Below are 16,811 nucleotides of genomic sequence, written 5' to 3' on the forward strand. Positions count from 1 at the left end.
TTTCTTCGTATTTCAGTTAAGTGCCTTAGGACTGTAAATCTGCTTGAGTGTTAATAATTTTCTTTATATTGCTAAATCAGGAAAAAGACTGTAAACCTTTCTTTCCTAGCTTTTACTGCTACAAGGGCCTGGACAGCCTGTGACCTTTGTCAGGGCTTCCTGTGGTTCGGAAGGCTGTAACTGTAGGCCATAACACACATGTAATCAAATATAATGTTACTGGGGAAAAAGAGTGTGTGGCACGGTTTTTCAGGATTACGTGGTTAATGGTATATACAAACTAAACACGAAGATCGCACCTCCTGTATATAGGCAATTTTCTTCCATATAGACTTGTGGTACTGTGATATACTCATATCTTCCCACAAAGTCTTTAATGGAGCTTGCTAAAATGATGCAGTGACTTCTTGGCTCCCTGGTTATGCTAATTCTTAGTGCGCATCTATGTAGAATAGTCAAGGTTAGGAGTCTGAAGCAAATTGCTGGCAGTTGAGACATGCTGGATCCAAGGATGTCTCATCTTTTATTACTGAACCTAAACCATACAAAGTACAGTCTTTATGCTGTGTATATTCACAGGATGCTTATGCGTACAGATACATCATCATAGTGACTTCTGCACTACTTCATGCACCATTTGTTATGTATATGCTTCAAGGGACTTGACATTTTAAATTAAACTTTGATGGCTCAGATAGAACATGCAATTGGAAGAGAACTTTCAAAGCACTTCTATTATCAAATTTACATTTGTCTCTTAATATTCTTTCTTGAGATTTTTTTTCTAGGTAGGCTCAGGATCAGCAATGCACGACTGGGAGCTAGCTGGTGATGATTAGCTGTGAACATATCTCTTGTCATTGGCTCACCAAATGTTCCCAGCGAGGTCTCAGTGGTTCATTGTTGCTCTAGTTTTCCTTTAATATAGGATCTGTTCTACTTGAATATAATATAATATACCTACAAAATTACTGAAATGGAGTGTTTTGGAGGAACATAAATATGTGAAATAGAATTCATGTCTGTTGCTTTATATAATGCATATTACTCTGTTTAGTATATTTTGTGTCGTGCAGAATTATAAGTTTGCCTTCTTTTGTTAGCAGGAAGCAGTCCTCTGGATAGCCCAAGGAATTTTTCCACTAGTGCTTCAGTTAACTTCCCCTTTGCTCGCAGGTAGGATTTGCATCACTTTTTATTTGTTTTAACTTATTTCCAGTTATATTAATATCTGTGCATGCATTTGATACCATGTGTTTATGTATTTTATTTCATTGTACCTTGTTTTGGTCCATGTTGTGTGTAGGCTGAGTATTCTGGTGAGTCATGGGACCCTTCTGCTGACACCAAGTCATTGGCATCAGAAAATATTTAAAAATTGTCAAACTGAAATGATGAAATAATCTCGCACTTTCATTTTATGTGTTCTTTATCGTTCTGTTGTTTTCTCATTTTGTTTCCTTTTTCATTTGTTTAACTTCTGCTGCTGCCATCTTTGCTGTTTACAGTCATGGCCCTCGTGCAGACAGGTAAATTCTTAAATTCTGTCGCTTGTCACTTTCTAACACTTGTAGAGAAACTCTTTTATATATAATATACAGCATTGTACATACATATGTACATACAAACACAAGTGTGTGTGTTTATAGAATATATTCTGCTTTGTTGATAGATACTACTACTCCTGCTGTACTCACCATGCTTTCTGTGATTTATTTTAAGGGTTTTTTTTCCCTTAAAGGGACATGAAACCCACTTAAATTTTTTTCCCTATGATTTAGAAAGAGCATGCAATTTTAAACGGCTTTCTAATTTACTTCTTTTATGTAATTTGTTTAATTCTCTTGATATTCTTTGCTGAAAAGCATATATAGATAGGCTCAGTAGCTGCTGATTGATGGCTGCACATAGATGCCTAGTGTGATTGGCTCACCCATATGCATTGCTATTTTTTTCAACAAAGGATATCTAAAAAAAGGAACAAATTAGATAATAGAAGTAAATTGTAATGTTGTTTGAAATTGTATTCTCTACCTGAATCATAAAAGAAAAAAAATGGGTTTAGTGTCCCTTTAAGTACTCAATATTTTGAGGTATGCATCTAGTTATATCAGATGAACTATCTATACTGTATAGTGCTCAGGTTTATTATATCACACACATACTTTGTCACTGATGTGTGGAACTACTCACGTATAAAGCAGACATGCAGCCCTAGAGAGACACATGAAATGCAGAGCCAGACACCCCCATTTTCACAGATCTGTAGACACATAAACACATATGTCTTCCCAGAGAAACCTACACACACTTGCACCCACAGAATTGGTATGCCCAGTGTGGGCTTAGACATGTAATACACACATACTTATCCACACTCACTTACACTTTCTAATGTGCTCTCTCATACATACTCACACTCTAACACTAGGGTTGCCACCTGCGTAGGAATAACCCGGACAGTCTGGGTTTCCATTTGTGTGTCCACGGTTTGAAGCTTACTCAGACCCGGATATGTAAAGATTAGGGTTTTGTGGGAAATGTGATGCAAATATACACTGCCTAGTATTACTGTACTAGAATTGTTCTTAATGAGTGTCGGCTCCTACGTGATGCTTAGCTGTGGTGTGAGTGTGTGTCTTTGTCAGTGTCTTTGTGTGTGTGTGTCTGTGAGTTTGCGTGTCTTTTCTGTGTGTGTGAGAGTATGTGCGTGTTAGTCTGCGTGAGGTTGTGTGTGAATGTGAGTTTGTTTTTATTTGCTATTATGGGCTTGATTTATCAATCAAGGGCGGACATATTCGCACCTGTCCATCCCAGCTCTCCTCTGTTGGGCAGCGATGCACTGCCGGAATTTAACATCGCACATGAGCGCTACTTTGTGCTTGCGTGCAATCCCGCCCATGCTAATCACGCACGGGCAGGAGCTCTCAATCTCCCTGGTCCGACGAGACCGGGAGATTTAAATTCTCCTTCTAAGAAAACCACAATTAAATATATTAACCCCCCACTACTTAAATGGCAAGAAACACCACCTTTTTTCTTTTAAACTGTGCTTGTCCCAGGCTCCCTACAGAAGCCTAAAAAGCAAATGATGTAATCTGCAAGAGCTGCAAATCAAAATAGCTAGTTTATGCTGTTTTGCATCATTTTAAGGTTACAGACTTTACTTTTCAGCTCTTTAAAGGAACATGAAATCCAATTTTCTCTTGTTAAGTGTATCCAGTCCACGGATCATCCATTACTTGTGGGATATTCTCCTTCCCAACAGGAAGTTGCAAGAGGATCACCCACAGCAGAGCTGCTATATAGCTCCTCCCCTAACTGTCATATCAGTCATTCTCTTGCAAGCCTCAACCAAGATGGAGGTCGTAAGAGGAGTGTGGTGTTTTATACTTTGTTTATTCTTCAATCAAAAGTTTGTTATTTTTAAATGGTGCCGGGAGTGTACTGTTTATCTCAGGCAGTATTTAGAAGAAGAATCTGCCTGTGATTTCTATGATCTTAGCAGAAGTAACTAAAATCCATGGCTGTTCTCACATATTCTGAGGAGTGAGGTAACTTCAGAGAGGGAATGGCGTGCAGGTTTTCCTGCAATAAGGTATGTGCAGTTAAATATTTTTCTAGGGATGGAATTTGCTAGAAAAATGCTGCTGATACCGAAGTAATGTAAGTAAAGCCTTAAATGCAGTGATAGCGACTGGTATCAGGCTTATTAATAGAGATACATACTCTTATAAAAATGTAATATAAAACGTTTGCTGGCATGTTTAATCGTTTTTATATGTATTTGGTGATAAAACTTATTGGGGCCTAGTTTTTTTCCACATGGCTGGCTTGAATTCTGCCTAGAAACAGTTTCCTTAGGCTTTCCACTGTTGCAATATGAGTGGGAAGGGCCTATTTTAGTGCTTTTCTGTGCATCTAAAAATAGTGACAGAGACATCCAGCTTCTTCCTGCATGTTCCAGGACTTCTCTGGAGGGCTCAAAAGGCTTCAAAGTCGTTTTTGAGGGAGGTAAAAAGCCACAGTAGAGCTGTGGCAGTTGTTCTGACTGTTTGAAAAAAAACAAAAAGTTTTTGTCTTTTATTATTCAGTTTTGGGTATTAAGGGGTTAATCATCCATTTGCAAGTGGGTGCAATGCTCTGGTAACTTGTTACATACACTGTAAAAATTTTGTTAGTGTAACTGCCTTTTTTCACTGTTATTTCAAATTTTGACAAAATTTGTGTTTCTTAAAGGTGCAGTAACGTTTTTTATATTGCTTGTAAACTTGTTTAAAGTGTTTTCCAAGCTTGCTAGTCTCATTGCTAGTCTGTTTAAACATGTCTGACACAGAGGAAACTACTTGTTCATTATGTTTGAAAGCCATGGTGGAGCCCCATAGGAGAATGTGTACTAAATGTATTGATTTCACCTTAAACAGTAAAGATCAGTCTTTATCTATAAAAGAAATATCACCAGAAGATTCTGACGAGGGGGAAGTTATGCCGACTAACTCTCCCCACCTGTCAGACCCTTCGCCTCCCGCTCAGGGGATGCACGCTAATATGGCGCCAATTACATCAGGGACGCCCATAGCGATTACCTTGCAGGACATGGCTGCAATCATGAATAATGCCCTGTCAGAGGTATTATCCAGGTTGCCTGAATTAAGAGGCAAGCGCGATTGCTCTGGGGTTAGGAGAAATACAGAGCGCACAGATGCTGTAAGGGCCATGTCTGATACTGCGTCACAATATGCAGATCATGAGGACGGAGAGCTTCAGTCTGTGGGTGATATCTCTGATTCGGGGAAACCTGATTCAGAGATGTCTAATTTTAAATTTAAGCTTGAGAACCTCCGTGTGTTGCTTGGGGAGGTATTAGCTGCTCTGAATGACTGTAACACAGTTGCAGTACCAGAGAAATTGTGTAGGCTGGATAAATACTATGCGGTACCGGTGTGTACTGATGTTTTTCCTATACCTAAAAGGCTTACAGAAATTATTAGCAAGGAGTGGGATAGACCAGGTGTGCCTTTTTCCCCACCTCCTATATTTAGAAAAATGTTTCCAATAGAAACCACTACACGGGACTTATGGCAGACGGTCCCTAAGGTGGAGGGAGCAGTTTCTACTTTAGCAAAGCGTACCACTATCCCGGTTGAGGACAGTTGTGCTTTTTCAGATCCAATGGATAAAAAATTGGAGGGTTACCTTAAGAAAATGTTTATTCAACAAGGTTTTATTTTACAGCCCCTTGCATGCATTGCACCTGTCATGGCCGCAGCGGCATTCTGGTTTGAGGCCCTGGAAAAGGCCATCCATACAGCTCCATTGACTGAAATTATTGACAAGCTTAGAACACTTAAGCTAGCTAACTCATTTGTTTCTGATGCCATTGTTCATTTGACTAAACTAACGGCTAAGAATTCCGGATTCGCCATTCGGGCGCTATGACTGGTATCCTGGTCAGCTGACGTGACTTCGAAGTCTAAATTACTCAACATTCCTTTCAAGGGGCAGACCTTATTCGGGCCTGGTTTGAAGGAAATTATTGCTGACATTACTGGAGGTAAGGGTCACACCCTTCCTCAGGACAGGGCCAAGCAAAGGCCAAACAGTCTAATTTTCGTGCCTTTCGAAATTTCAAGGCAGGTGCAGCATCAACTTCCTCCGCTTCAAAACAAGAGGGAACTTTTGCTCAATCTAAGCAGGCCTGGAAACCTAACCAGTCCTGGAACAAAGGCAAGCAGGCCAGAAAGCCTGCTGCTGCCTCCAAGACAGCATGAAGGAACGGCCCCCTATCCGGTGACGGATCTAGTAGGGGGCAGACTTTCTCTCTTCGCCCAGGCGTGGGCAAGAGATGTTCAGGATCCCTGGGCGTTGGAGATCATATCTCAGGGATATCTTCTGGACTTCAAAGCTTCCCCTCCACAAGGGAGATTTCATCTTTCAAGGCTATCTGCAAATCAGATAAAGAAAGAGGCATTCCTACGCTGTGTGCAAGACCTCCTAGTTATGGGAGTGATCCATCCAGTTCCGCGGACGGAACAAGGACTGGGTTTTTAGTCAAATCTGTTTGTGGTTCCCAAAAAAGAGGGAACCTTCAGACCAATTTTGGATCTAAAGATCTTAAACAAATTCCTCAGAGTTCCATCTTTCAAAATGGAAACTATTCGGACCATCCTACCCATGATCCAAGAAGGTCAGTACATGACCACAGTGGACTTCAAGGATGCCTACCTTCACATACCGATTCACAAGGATCATCATCGGTTTCTAAGGTTTGCCTTTCTAGACAGGCATTACCAATTTGTAGCTCTTCCCTTCGGGTTGGCTACAGCCCCGAGAATCTTTACAAAGGTTCTGGACTCACTTCTGGCGGTTCTAAGACCGCGAGGCATAGCGGTGGCTCCGTATCTAGACGACATCCTGATACAGGCGTCAAGCTTTCAAGTTGCCAAGTCTCATACAGAGATAGTTCTGGCATTTCTGAGGTCGCACGGGTGGAAAGTGAACGAGGAAAAGAGTTCTCTATCCCCACTCACAAGAGTCTCCTTCTTAGGGACTCTTATAGATTCTGTAGAAATTAAAATTTACCTGACGGAGTCCAGGTTATCAAAACTTCTAAATGCTTGCCGTGTTCTTCACTCCATTCCGCGCCCTTCGGTAGCTCAGTGTATGGAGGTAATCGGCTTAATGGTAGCGGCAATGGACATAGTGCCATTTGCACGCCTTCATCTCAGACCGCTGCAATTATGCATGCTGAGTCAGTGGAATGGGGATTACACAGATTTGTCCCCTCTGCTAAATCTGGATCAAGAGACCAGAGATTCTCTTCTCTGGTGGTTGTCTCGGGTACACCTGTCCAAGGGTATGACCTTTCGCAGGCCAGATTGGACAATTGTAACAACAGATGCCAGCCTTCTAGGTTGGAGTGCAGTCTGGAATTCCCTGAAGGCACAGGGATCGTGGACTCAGGAGGAGAAACTCCTTCCAATAAATATTCTGGAGTTAAGAGCGATATTCAATGCTCTTCTGGCTTGGCCTCAGTTAGCAACATTGAGGTTCATCAGATTTCAGTCGGACAACATCACGACTGTGGCTTACATCAACCATCAAGGGGGAACCAGGAGTTCCCTAGCGATGTTAGAAGTCTCAAAAATAATTCGCTGGGCAGAGTACCACTCATGCCACCTGTCAGCAATCCATATCCCAGGCGTGGAGAACTGGGAGGTGGATTTTCTAAGTCGTCAGACTTTCCATCCGGGGGAGTGGGAACTCCATCCGGAGGTGTTTGCTCAGTTGATTCATCGTTGGGGCAAACCAGAGTTGGATCTCAAGGCTTCTCGGCAGAACGCCAAGCTTCCTTGTTACGGATCCAGGTCCAGGGACCCAGAAGCGACGCTGATAGATGCTCTAGCAGCGCCTTGGTTCTTCAACCTGGCTTATGTGTTTCCACCATTTCCTCTGCTCCCTCGACTGATTGCCAAAATCAAACAGGAGAGAGCATCGGCGATTATGATAGCACCTGCGTGGCCACGCAGGACTTGGTATGCAGACCTAGTGGACATGTCATCCTTTCCACCATGGACTCTGCCTCTAAGACAGGACCTTCTGATACAAGGTCCTTTCAATCATCCAAATCTAATTTCTCTGAGACTGACTGCATGGAGATTGAACGCTTGATTCTATCAAAGCGTGGCTTCTCCGAGTCAGTCATTGATACTTTAATACAGGCACGAAAGCCTGTTACCAGGAAAATCTACCACAAGATATGGATTAAATATCTTTATTGGTGTGAATCCAAGAATTACTCATGGAGTAAGGTTAGGATTCCTAGTATATTGTCTTTTCTCCAAGAGGGCTTGGACAAAGGATTATCAGCTAGTTCCTTAAAGGGACAGATTTCTGCTCTGTCTATTCTTTTGCACAAGCGTCTGGCAGAGGTTCCAGACGTCCAGGCATTTTGCCAGGTTTTGGTTAGAATTAAGCCTGTGTTTAAACCTGTTGCTCCCCCGTGGAGCTTAAATTTGGTTCTTAAGGTTCTTCAAGGAGTTCCGTTTGAACCCCTTCATTCCATTGATATTAAACTTTTATCTTGGAAAGTTGGCTATTTCCTCGGCTCGGAGAGTCTCTGAGCTATCTGCCTTACAATGTGATTCTCCTTATCTGATTTTTCATGCAGATAAGGTAGTTCTGCGTACCAAACCTGGGTTTTTACCTAAGGTGGTTCCTAACAAGAATATCAATCAAGAGATTGTTGTTCCATCGCTGTGCCCTAATCGTTCTTCAAAGAAGGAATGTCTTTTACATAATCTGGACGTAGTCCGTGCCTTGAAGTTTTACTTACAAGCTACTAAAGATTTTCGTCAAACATCTTCCCTGTTTGTCGTTTACTCTGGACAGAGGAGAGGTCAAAAAGCTTCGGCAACCTCTCTTTCCTTTTGGCTTCGGAGCGTAATACGCCTAGCCTATGAGACTGCTGGACAGCAGCCCCCTGAAAGGATTACAGCTCATTCTACTAGAGCTGTGGCTTCCACCTGGGCCTTCAAAAATGAGGCCTCTGTTGAACAGATTTGCAAGGCTGCGACTTGGTCTTCGCTTCACACTTTTTCAAAATTTTCAAAATTTGATACTTTTGCTTCTTCGGAGGCTGTGTTTGGGAGAGAGGTTCTTCAGGCAGTGGTTCCTTCCGCTTAATCCTGCCTTGTCCCTCCCATCATCCGTGTACTTTAGCTTTGGTATTGGTATCCCATAAGTAATGGATGATCTGTGGACTGGATACACTTAACAAGAGAAAACATAATTTCTCCTGTTAAGTGTGGTCAGTCCACGGGTCATCATTACTTCTGGGATATTAACTCCTCCCCAACAGGAAGTGCAAGAGGATCACCCAAGCAGAGCTGCTATATAGCTCCTCCCCTCTACGTCACACCCAGTCATTCTCTTGCACCCAACTAATAGATAGGATGTGTGAGAGGACTGTGGTGATTAAACTTAGTTTTTATATCTTCAATCAAAAGTTTGTTATTTTAAAATAGCACCGGAGTGTGTTGGTTTTTCTTCTCAGGCAGAATTTGAAGAAGAATCTACCTGAGTTTTCTTGTATGATCTTAGCCGGACGTAACTAAGATCCATTTGCTGTTCTCGGCCATTCTGAGGAGTAAGGTAACTTCAGATCAGGGGACAGCGGGCAGGTTCACCTGCAAAGAGGTATGTTGCAGTATATTATTTTCTAAGGAATGGAATTGACTGAGAAAATACTGCTAATACCGATATAATGTAAGTACAGCCTTAAATGCAGTAGTAGCAACTGGTATCAGGCTGATATGTATGTATGTTTACACTTAAGTATTTCTGGGGAATGGCACTTCACTGGGAAAATACTGTATGCATATAACTTTTAGCCTAACTTGCAGTGTGAACGACTAGCAGCAGGCTTTTAATGACATTTAATAAATTAGATTTTAAACGTTTGCTGGCATGTTAAATCGTTTAATTATCTGAGGTACTTGGTGAAAAATTGTTTTGGGCATTATTTTCCACATGGCTGTCGTTTGTTTTAAATTAAAACAGTTTACTGAGCTTCCCTCACTGTTGTATTGTGAGTGGGAGGGGCCTATTTTGGCGCTTTTACTACGCTGAATCTGGATCAAGAGACCAGAGATTCTCTTCTATGGTGGCTTTCTCGGCCACATCTGTCCAGGGGGATGCCCTTCAGCAGGCCAAACTGGACAATTGTAACAACAGACGCCAGCCTACTAGGTTGGGGCGCTGTCTGGAATTCCCTGAAGGCTCAGGGATCGTGGACTCAAGAGGAGAGTCTCCTTCCAATAAACATTCTGGAATTGAGAGCAGTTCTCAATGCCCTTCTGGCTTGGCCTCAGTTAGCAACTCTGAGGTTCATCAGGTTTCAGTCGGACAACATCACGACTGTGGCTTACATCAACCATCAGGGAGGGACAAGGAGTTCCCTAGCGATGATGGAAGTATCAAAGATAATTCGCTGGGCAGAGTCTCACTCTTGCCACCTGTCAGCGATCCACATCCCAGGAGAACTGGGAGGCGGATTTCCTAAGTCGCCAGACTTTTCATCCGGGGGAGTGGGAACTTCATCCGGAGGTCTTTGCCCAAATACTTCGACGTTGGGGCAAACCAGATATGGATCTCATGGCGTCTCGCCAGAACGCCAAGCTTCCTTGTTACGGGTCCAGGTCCAGGGACCCGGGGGCGGTCCTGATAGATGCTTTGACAGCACCTTGGACCTTCAGGATGGCTTATGTGTTTCCACCCTTCCCGATGCTTCCTCGTTTGATTGCCAGGATCAAACAGGAGAAAGCATCAGTGATTCTAATAGCGCCTGCGTGGCCACGCAGGACCTGGTATGCAGATCTAGTGGACATGTCATCCTGTCCACCTTGGTCTCTGCCTCTGAGACAGGATCTTCTAATTCAGGGTCCTTTCAAACATCAAAATCTAATTTCTCTGAAGCTGACTGCATGGAAATTGAACGCTTGATTTTATCAAAGCGTGGATTTTCGGAGTCGGTAATTGATACCTTGATACAGGCTAGGAAACCTGTTACCAGGAAGATTTACCATAAGATATGGCGTAAATACTTACACTGGTGCGAATCCAAGAGTTACTCATGGAGTAAGGTTAGGATTCCTAGGATATTGTCTTTTCTACAAGAAGGTTTAGAAAAGGGTTTATCTGCAAGTTCCTTAAAGGGACAGATCTCAGCTCTGTCCATCCTTTTACACAAACGTCTGTCAGAAGTTCCAGACGTTCAGGCTTTTTGTCAGGCTTTGGCTAGGATTAAGCCTGTGTTTAAGACTGTAGCTCCACCGTGGAGCTTAAACTTAGTTCTTAACGTTTTACAGGGGGTTCCGTTTGAACCCCTTCATTCCATTGATATCAAGCTGTTATCTTGGAAAGTTCTGTTTTTAATGGCTATTTCCTCGGCTCGTAGAGTCTCTGAGTTATCAGCCTTACATTGTGATTCTCCTTATCTGATTTTTCATTCAGATAAGGTAGTTCTGCGTACTAAACCTGGGTTCTTACCTAAGGTAGTCACTAACAAGAATATCAATCAAGAGATTGTTGTTCCATCATTGTGCCCTAACCCTTCTTCAAAGAAGGAACGACTTCTGCACAATCTAGACGTAGTCCGTGCCCTGAAATTTTATTTGCAGGCAACTAAAGATTTTCGCCAAACTTCTTCCCTGTTTGTCGTTTATTCTGGACAGAGGAGAGGTCAAAAAGCATCTGCTACCTCTCTATCCTTTTGGCTTCGTAGCATAATACGTTTAGCCTATGAGACTGCTGGACAGCAACCTCCTGAAAGGATTACAGCTCATTCTACTAGAGCTGTGGCTTCCACTTGGGCCTTTAAGAATGAGGCCTCTGTTGAACAGATTTGCAAGGCTGCAACTTGGTCTTCTCTTCATACTTTTTCCAAATTTTACAAATTTGACACTTTTGCTTCTTCGGAGGCTGTTTTTGGGAGAAAGGTTCTTCAGGCAGTGGTTCCTTCCGTATAAAGATCCTGCCTGTCCCTCCCGTCATCCGTGTACTTTAGCTTTGGTATTGGTATCCCATAAGTAATGGATGACCCGTGGACTGACTACACTTAACAGGAGAAAACATAATTTATGCTTACCTGATAAATTCCTTTCTCCTGTAGTGTAGTCAGTCCACGGCCCGCCCTGTTTTTTATGGCAGGTCTAAATTTTAAATTATACTCCAGTCACCACTGCACCCTATAGTTTCTCCTTTCTCGTTTGGTTTTCGGTCGAATGACTGGGTGTGACGTAGAGGGGAGGAGCTATATAGCAGCTCTGCTTGGGTGATCCTCTTGCACTTCCTGTTGGGGAGGAGTTAATATCCCATAAGTAATGGATGACCCGTGGACTGACTACACTACAGGAGAAAGGAATTTATCAGGTAAGCATAAATTATGTTTTATGCTTACCTGATAAATGTATTTCTCTTGTAGTGTATCCAGTCCACGGCCCGCCCTGTCCTTTTAAGGCAGGTCTAAATTTTAATTAATCTACAGTTACCACTGCACCCTATGGTTTCTCCTTTCTCTGTTTGTTTTCGGTCGAATGACTGGATATGACAGTTAGGGGAGGAGATATATAGCAGCTCTGCTGTGGGTGATCCTCTTGCAACTTCCTGTTGGGAAGGAGAATATCCCACAAGTAATGGATGATCCGTGGACTGGATACACTACAAGAGAAATAAATTTATCAGGTAAGCATAAATTATGTTTTTTTTTTTCTTTCGTGATTCAGCCAGAACATGTGTTTAACAACATTCCAATTAACTTCTATTAGCTTATTGGCTTAATTAGTTAAAAAGAATACCTAGGTAAGCTCAGGAGCAGCAATGCATTACTGTTTGCTAGCGACTGGTTGGTGGCTTCACATAAATGCCACTTTTTTATTGGTTCACCAGATGTATTTGGTAATGCATAGCTGCTCCTTCAACAAACGATACCAAGAGAATGAAGCAAACTTGACAACAGATGAAAATTGAAGACACCTGCTCTATTTGGATTATGATTTTTTTTGGGGGGGGGGGTTAATGTCTCTTTAAATTATGCGGGACCATTTTTACAGAAATACAAAAAGCACCTGCCTTCCTCTCACACGTGTTATTATTATTTTTTTTAATTAACGGTTGCTGGTTCATCAGCCCACACCAACATAAAGTAGAGCGCCCTCTCAGCACCTTGATTGACACGAGTCATCCTAGAACAGGCACAGAAGCTGGGTGAGAGCTCTGCTTTCTGTCAGTCAAGCTGTACTACTGTACATTGAACAGGAAAAAAAAAAAAGCTTAAAGGGATATTCCAGCCAAAATTGGAAACCAAATGGTTGCATTTTGGCATTGAACAGAAGCAATTTTGTAATATACATGCATTAGCAAAAATGCTTCAAATAAAAGCTATAGCTGTTTCAAAAGTGTATTTAAGTATGCACCGTGCACCAACATTTTAAACACAGCACTTGCTCAGTACCATCTGATAATGACTCAATTGGTTAATTACTGACATGATACAAGCCCCACTGATGATCTGAGAAGCTGCATTATATAAAATGTGTGTGTAGTGACAATATCTAGCTATGCTTCACATGCACGTGCAGAGAAATATGTCAACACTAAAACAGTGATAGTTTTTACTAGAAGCATTTTTGCCAATACATTTATATTTCCAATATGTTTCTATTCAAACGTAATAAATGTATGTGCATTTAAATGTTGACTGGAATGTCCCTTTAACTTAACTTCATTTCTAAATGTATTTGAATCGTTATACCAAACAATACTTCATTGTATCACAAATCTGCACATCTGTTCACAAACCAAAACCAAAAACTCACTATCGACTGAGCTTTACAATACCTCATCTTTTGGCTCCTTGTATTCATTTTAAACACAAATTACTTGTGTTGGTGCAGAGCAATTTTAGTTTGCTTTAATACATAAAGGGATAGTTACAGGTAGAGAAACCACGTTTTTGCCCTATAATCCCTCATTAGTACATGAGAAATGTGTTGGTTACATGGTGAGGCTGGTATATATCAGCAAGTAAGCAATGTCACATGCTGATGGGGGCTAATGCTGCAGTGCTGCTTCAGATACGAATATGGCTGGTGAACCATTCAGGCTCAGGCATACTAAGTATGGTTGAATCAGTAGCTGCACCTTCTTCTGGAAGCAGGATTTTGACTTTGTGCCTAACCCCTTGCATTGATTAACCCCTTAGTGACCAGAGCACTTTTCCATTTTCTGTCCGTTTGGGACCAAGGCTATTTTTACATTTCTGCGGTGTTTGTGTTTAGCTGTAATTTTCCTCTTACTCATTTACTGTACCCACACATATTATATACCGTTTTTCTCGCCATTAAATGGACTTTCTAAAAATACCATTATTTCCATCATATCTTATCATTTACTATAAAAAAAATTATAAAATATGAGGAAAAAATGGAAAAAAAACACACTTTTTCTAACTTTGAACCCCAAAATCTGTTACATATCTACAACCACCAAAAAACACCCATGCTAAATAGTTTCTAAATTTTGTCCTGAGTTTAGAAATACCCAATGTTTACATGTTCTTTGCTTTTTTTGTAACTTATAGGGCCATAAATACAAGTAGCACTTTGCTATTTTCAAACCATTTTTTTTTTCAAAATTAGCGCTAGTTACATTGGGACACTGATATCTTTCAGGAATCCCTGAATATCCATTGACATGTATATATTTTTTTTTAGAAGACATCCCAAAGTATTGATCTAGGCCCATTTTGGTATATTTCATGCCACCATTTCACGCCAAATGCGATCAAATACAAAAAATCGTTCACTTTTTCACAAATTTTTTCACAAACTTTCAGTTTCTCACTGAAATTATTTACAAACTGCTTGTGCAATTATGGCATAAATGGTTGTAAATTCTTCTCTGGGATCCCCTTTGTTCAGAAATAGCAGACATATATGGCTTTGGCATTGCTTTTGGTAATTAGAAGGCCGCTAAATGCCACTGCGCACCACACGTGTATTATGCCCAGCAGTGAAGGGGTTAATTAGGGAGCATGTAAGGAGCTTTTTGGGGTATTTTTAGCTTAAGTGTAGTGTAGTAGACAACCCCAAGTATTGATCTAGGCCCATTTTGGTATATTTCATGCCACCATTTCACCGCCAAATGCGATCAAATTAAAAAAAAACGTTAAATTTTTCACAATTTTAGGTTTCTCACTGAAATCATTTACAAACAGCTTGTGCAATTATGGCACAAATGGTTGTAAATGCTTCTCTGGGATCCCCTTTGTTTAGAAATAGCAGACATATATGACTTTGGCGTTGCTTTTTGGTAATTAGAATGCTGCTAAATGGCGCTGCGCATCACACGTGTATTGTGGCTAGCAGTGAAGGGGTTAATTAGGTAGCTTGTAGGGAGCTTGCAGGGTTAATTTTAGCTTTAGTGTAGAGATCAGCCTCCCACCTGAAACATCAGACCCCCTGATCCCTCCCAAACATCTCTCTTCCCTCCCCTACCCCACAAATGTCCCCCGCCATCTTAAGTACTGGCAGAAACTCTGCCAGTACTAAAATAAAAGGAAAATTTGGGCTTTTTTGTGCATTTTATTTTAGCATATTTACATATGCTTCTGTGTAGGATCCCCCTTAGCCCCCAACCTCACTGATCCCCCACCCAACAGCTCTCTAACCCTCCCCCTCTGACTTAATGTGCGCCATCTTGGGTACTGGCAGCTGTCTGCCAGTACCCATTTTAGTGAAAATGTTTTTTTATAAAAAAAAAATGTCCCTTTTCTGTAGTGTAGCTTCCCCCCCCCAATACCAACCCCCCACCCCTTCCAGATCGCTTAGATGCTTTTTAAAATAAAGGTTTATTTAATTTTTTATTACACTTTACTCCTAACTTTTTCTGTAGTGTAGCGGTTCCCACCCGCTCCCGCCCCGTGCACGCGCCCGCCCGCCACCCCCCGTGTATGCGCGCGCGCCCCCGAAAGCTCCGCCCCCGATCCCGCCCCCCTCAACCTTACAGAGATCACCGATGGCCGCCCACTGCCTCCCAAGTCGGCTCCCACCCACCAACGATACCGGCCATCGATGTCCGGTGCAGAGAGGGCCACAGAGTGGCTCTCTCTGCATCGGATGGCCAGAAAGTGTTATTGCAGGATGCCTCGATGTCGAGGCATCACTGCAATAACCGGAAAGCAGCTGGAAGCGAGCAGGATCGCTTCCAGCTGCTTTCCAGACTGAGGACGTGCAGGGTACGTCCTTGGTCGTTAACTGACATTTTTTAGAGGACGTACCCTGTACGTCGTCGGTCGTTAAGGGGGTTAATATGTCACTAATACGTTTGCAATCTATTGTTAGCACAAACGATATTAATATAGCCTTATATATCTCATGTAAATGACGTAATGGGTGTTTTATTTATTTTATGCAATATAGCAGGGTTTATTGATCAGTTTAAAGCAAACTTACTGAAAAAAAAAGAGAAATGAAACTCAAAATATCAAATTTTAAATCATAAAATAATTTTTCCACTGGCGCCAGTGAGGTGGAAGAGCATTTTTGGGAATTCATAATTTTGACATTCCTAAAAACTGCACAGTGATTGCTTAATACATGCTGGAGATGATTTATTACTTTTTTCTTAAAGACACAATGAGTCCACGGATCATCTTCATTACTTATGAGATATTCACCTCCTGGTCAGCAGGAGGAGGCAAAGATCACCACAGCAGAGCTGTTAAATGTCTCCTCCCTTCCCTCCCACCCCAGTCATTCTCTTTGCCTACTTTAGTGATAGGAAGAGGTAAAGTGAGGTGTGTGTTAAAGATTCTTCAATCAAGAATTTATTTTAAAGTTGTGCCAGAGTGTGCTACTTTGTCCTGGGGTGTAGCCTGGTTCCATTTCAGTCTCTACAGTAGAGCTTTGGTGGCTTTAGAGCAATGGGAACTTGTGGGACATAATTCTCACTGCGCCTCCCATACTTATGCTGCCCTAACCATGATAGCCTAAGTAAGTTGACTCAGGCTTTATCCTTTTCCAGAGGGCTATGGGAGGGAGAGGACCTCCTAAACCTGCTGAGCTGCCCTGCTGTCGGGCAGAATTAAAAGGTAAGTGCTGACTTTTTATTCTGGGTCTGGGAAAATAAAATCTCAGAAAAAGAGCACTTTTTTATATGGGACATAGACTCCTATTTGTAGAGGAGGATAATTTAGACAGCACCTTTATTAGCAGGCACTGGAGCTGAGGAGAGATTAGGACTTTCACTAT

At 41.8% G+C, this 16,811-nt stretch overlaps 1 protein-coding gene across 1 annotated transcript in view; it reads left to right on the forward strand.

Moving 5' to 3' along the window:
• The window catches only part of MAST3 (microtubule associated serine/threonine kinase 3), a 308,309-nt gene that overhangs the window by 50,993 nt on the left and 240,505 nt on the right, over positions 1 to 16,811 (forward strand). The window contains exon 3 of the mRNA XM_053702937.1: positions 1,104 to 1,176. Coding sequence (XP_053558912.1) covers positions 1,104 to 1,176 — 73 coding nt within the window. The remainder of the gene's footprint in view (positions 1 to 1,103; positions 1,177 to 16,811) is intronic.

Source organism: Bombina bombina, chromosome 2, assembly GCF_027579735.1.
Source record: "Bombina bombina isolate aBomBom1 chromosome 2, aBomBom1.pri, whole genome shotgun sequence".
Taxonomy (NCBI): Eukaryota; Metazoa; Chordata; class Amphibia; order Anura; family Bombinatoridae; genus Bombina; species Bombina bombina.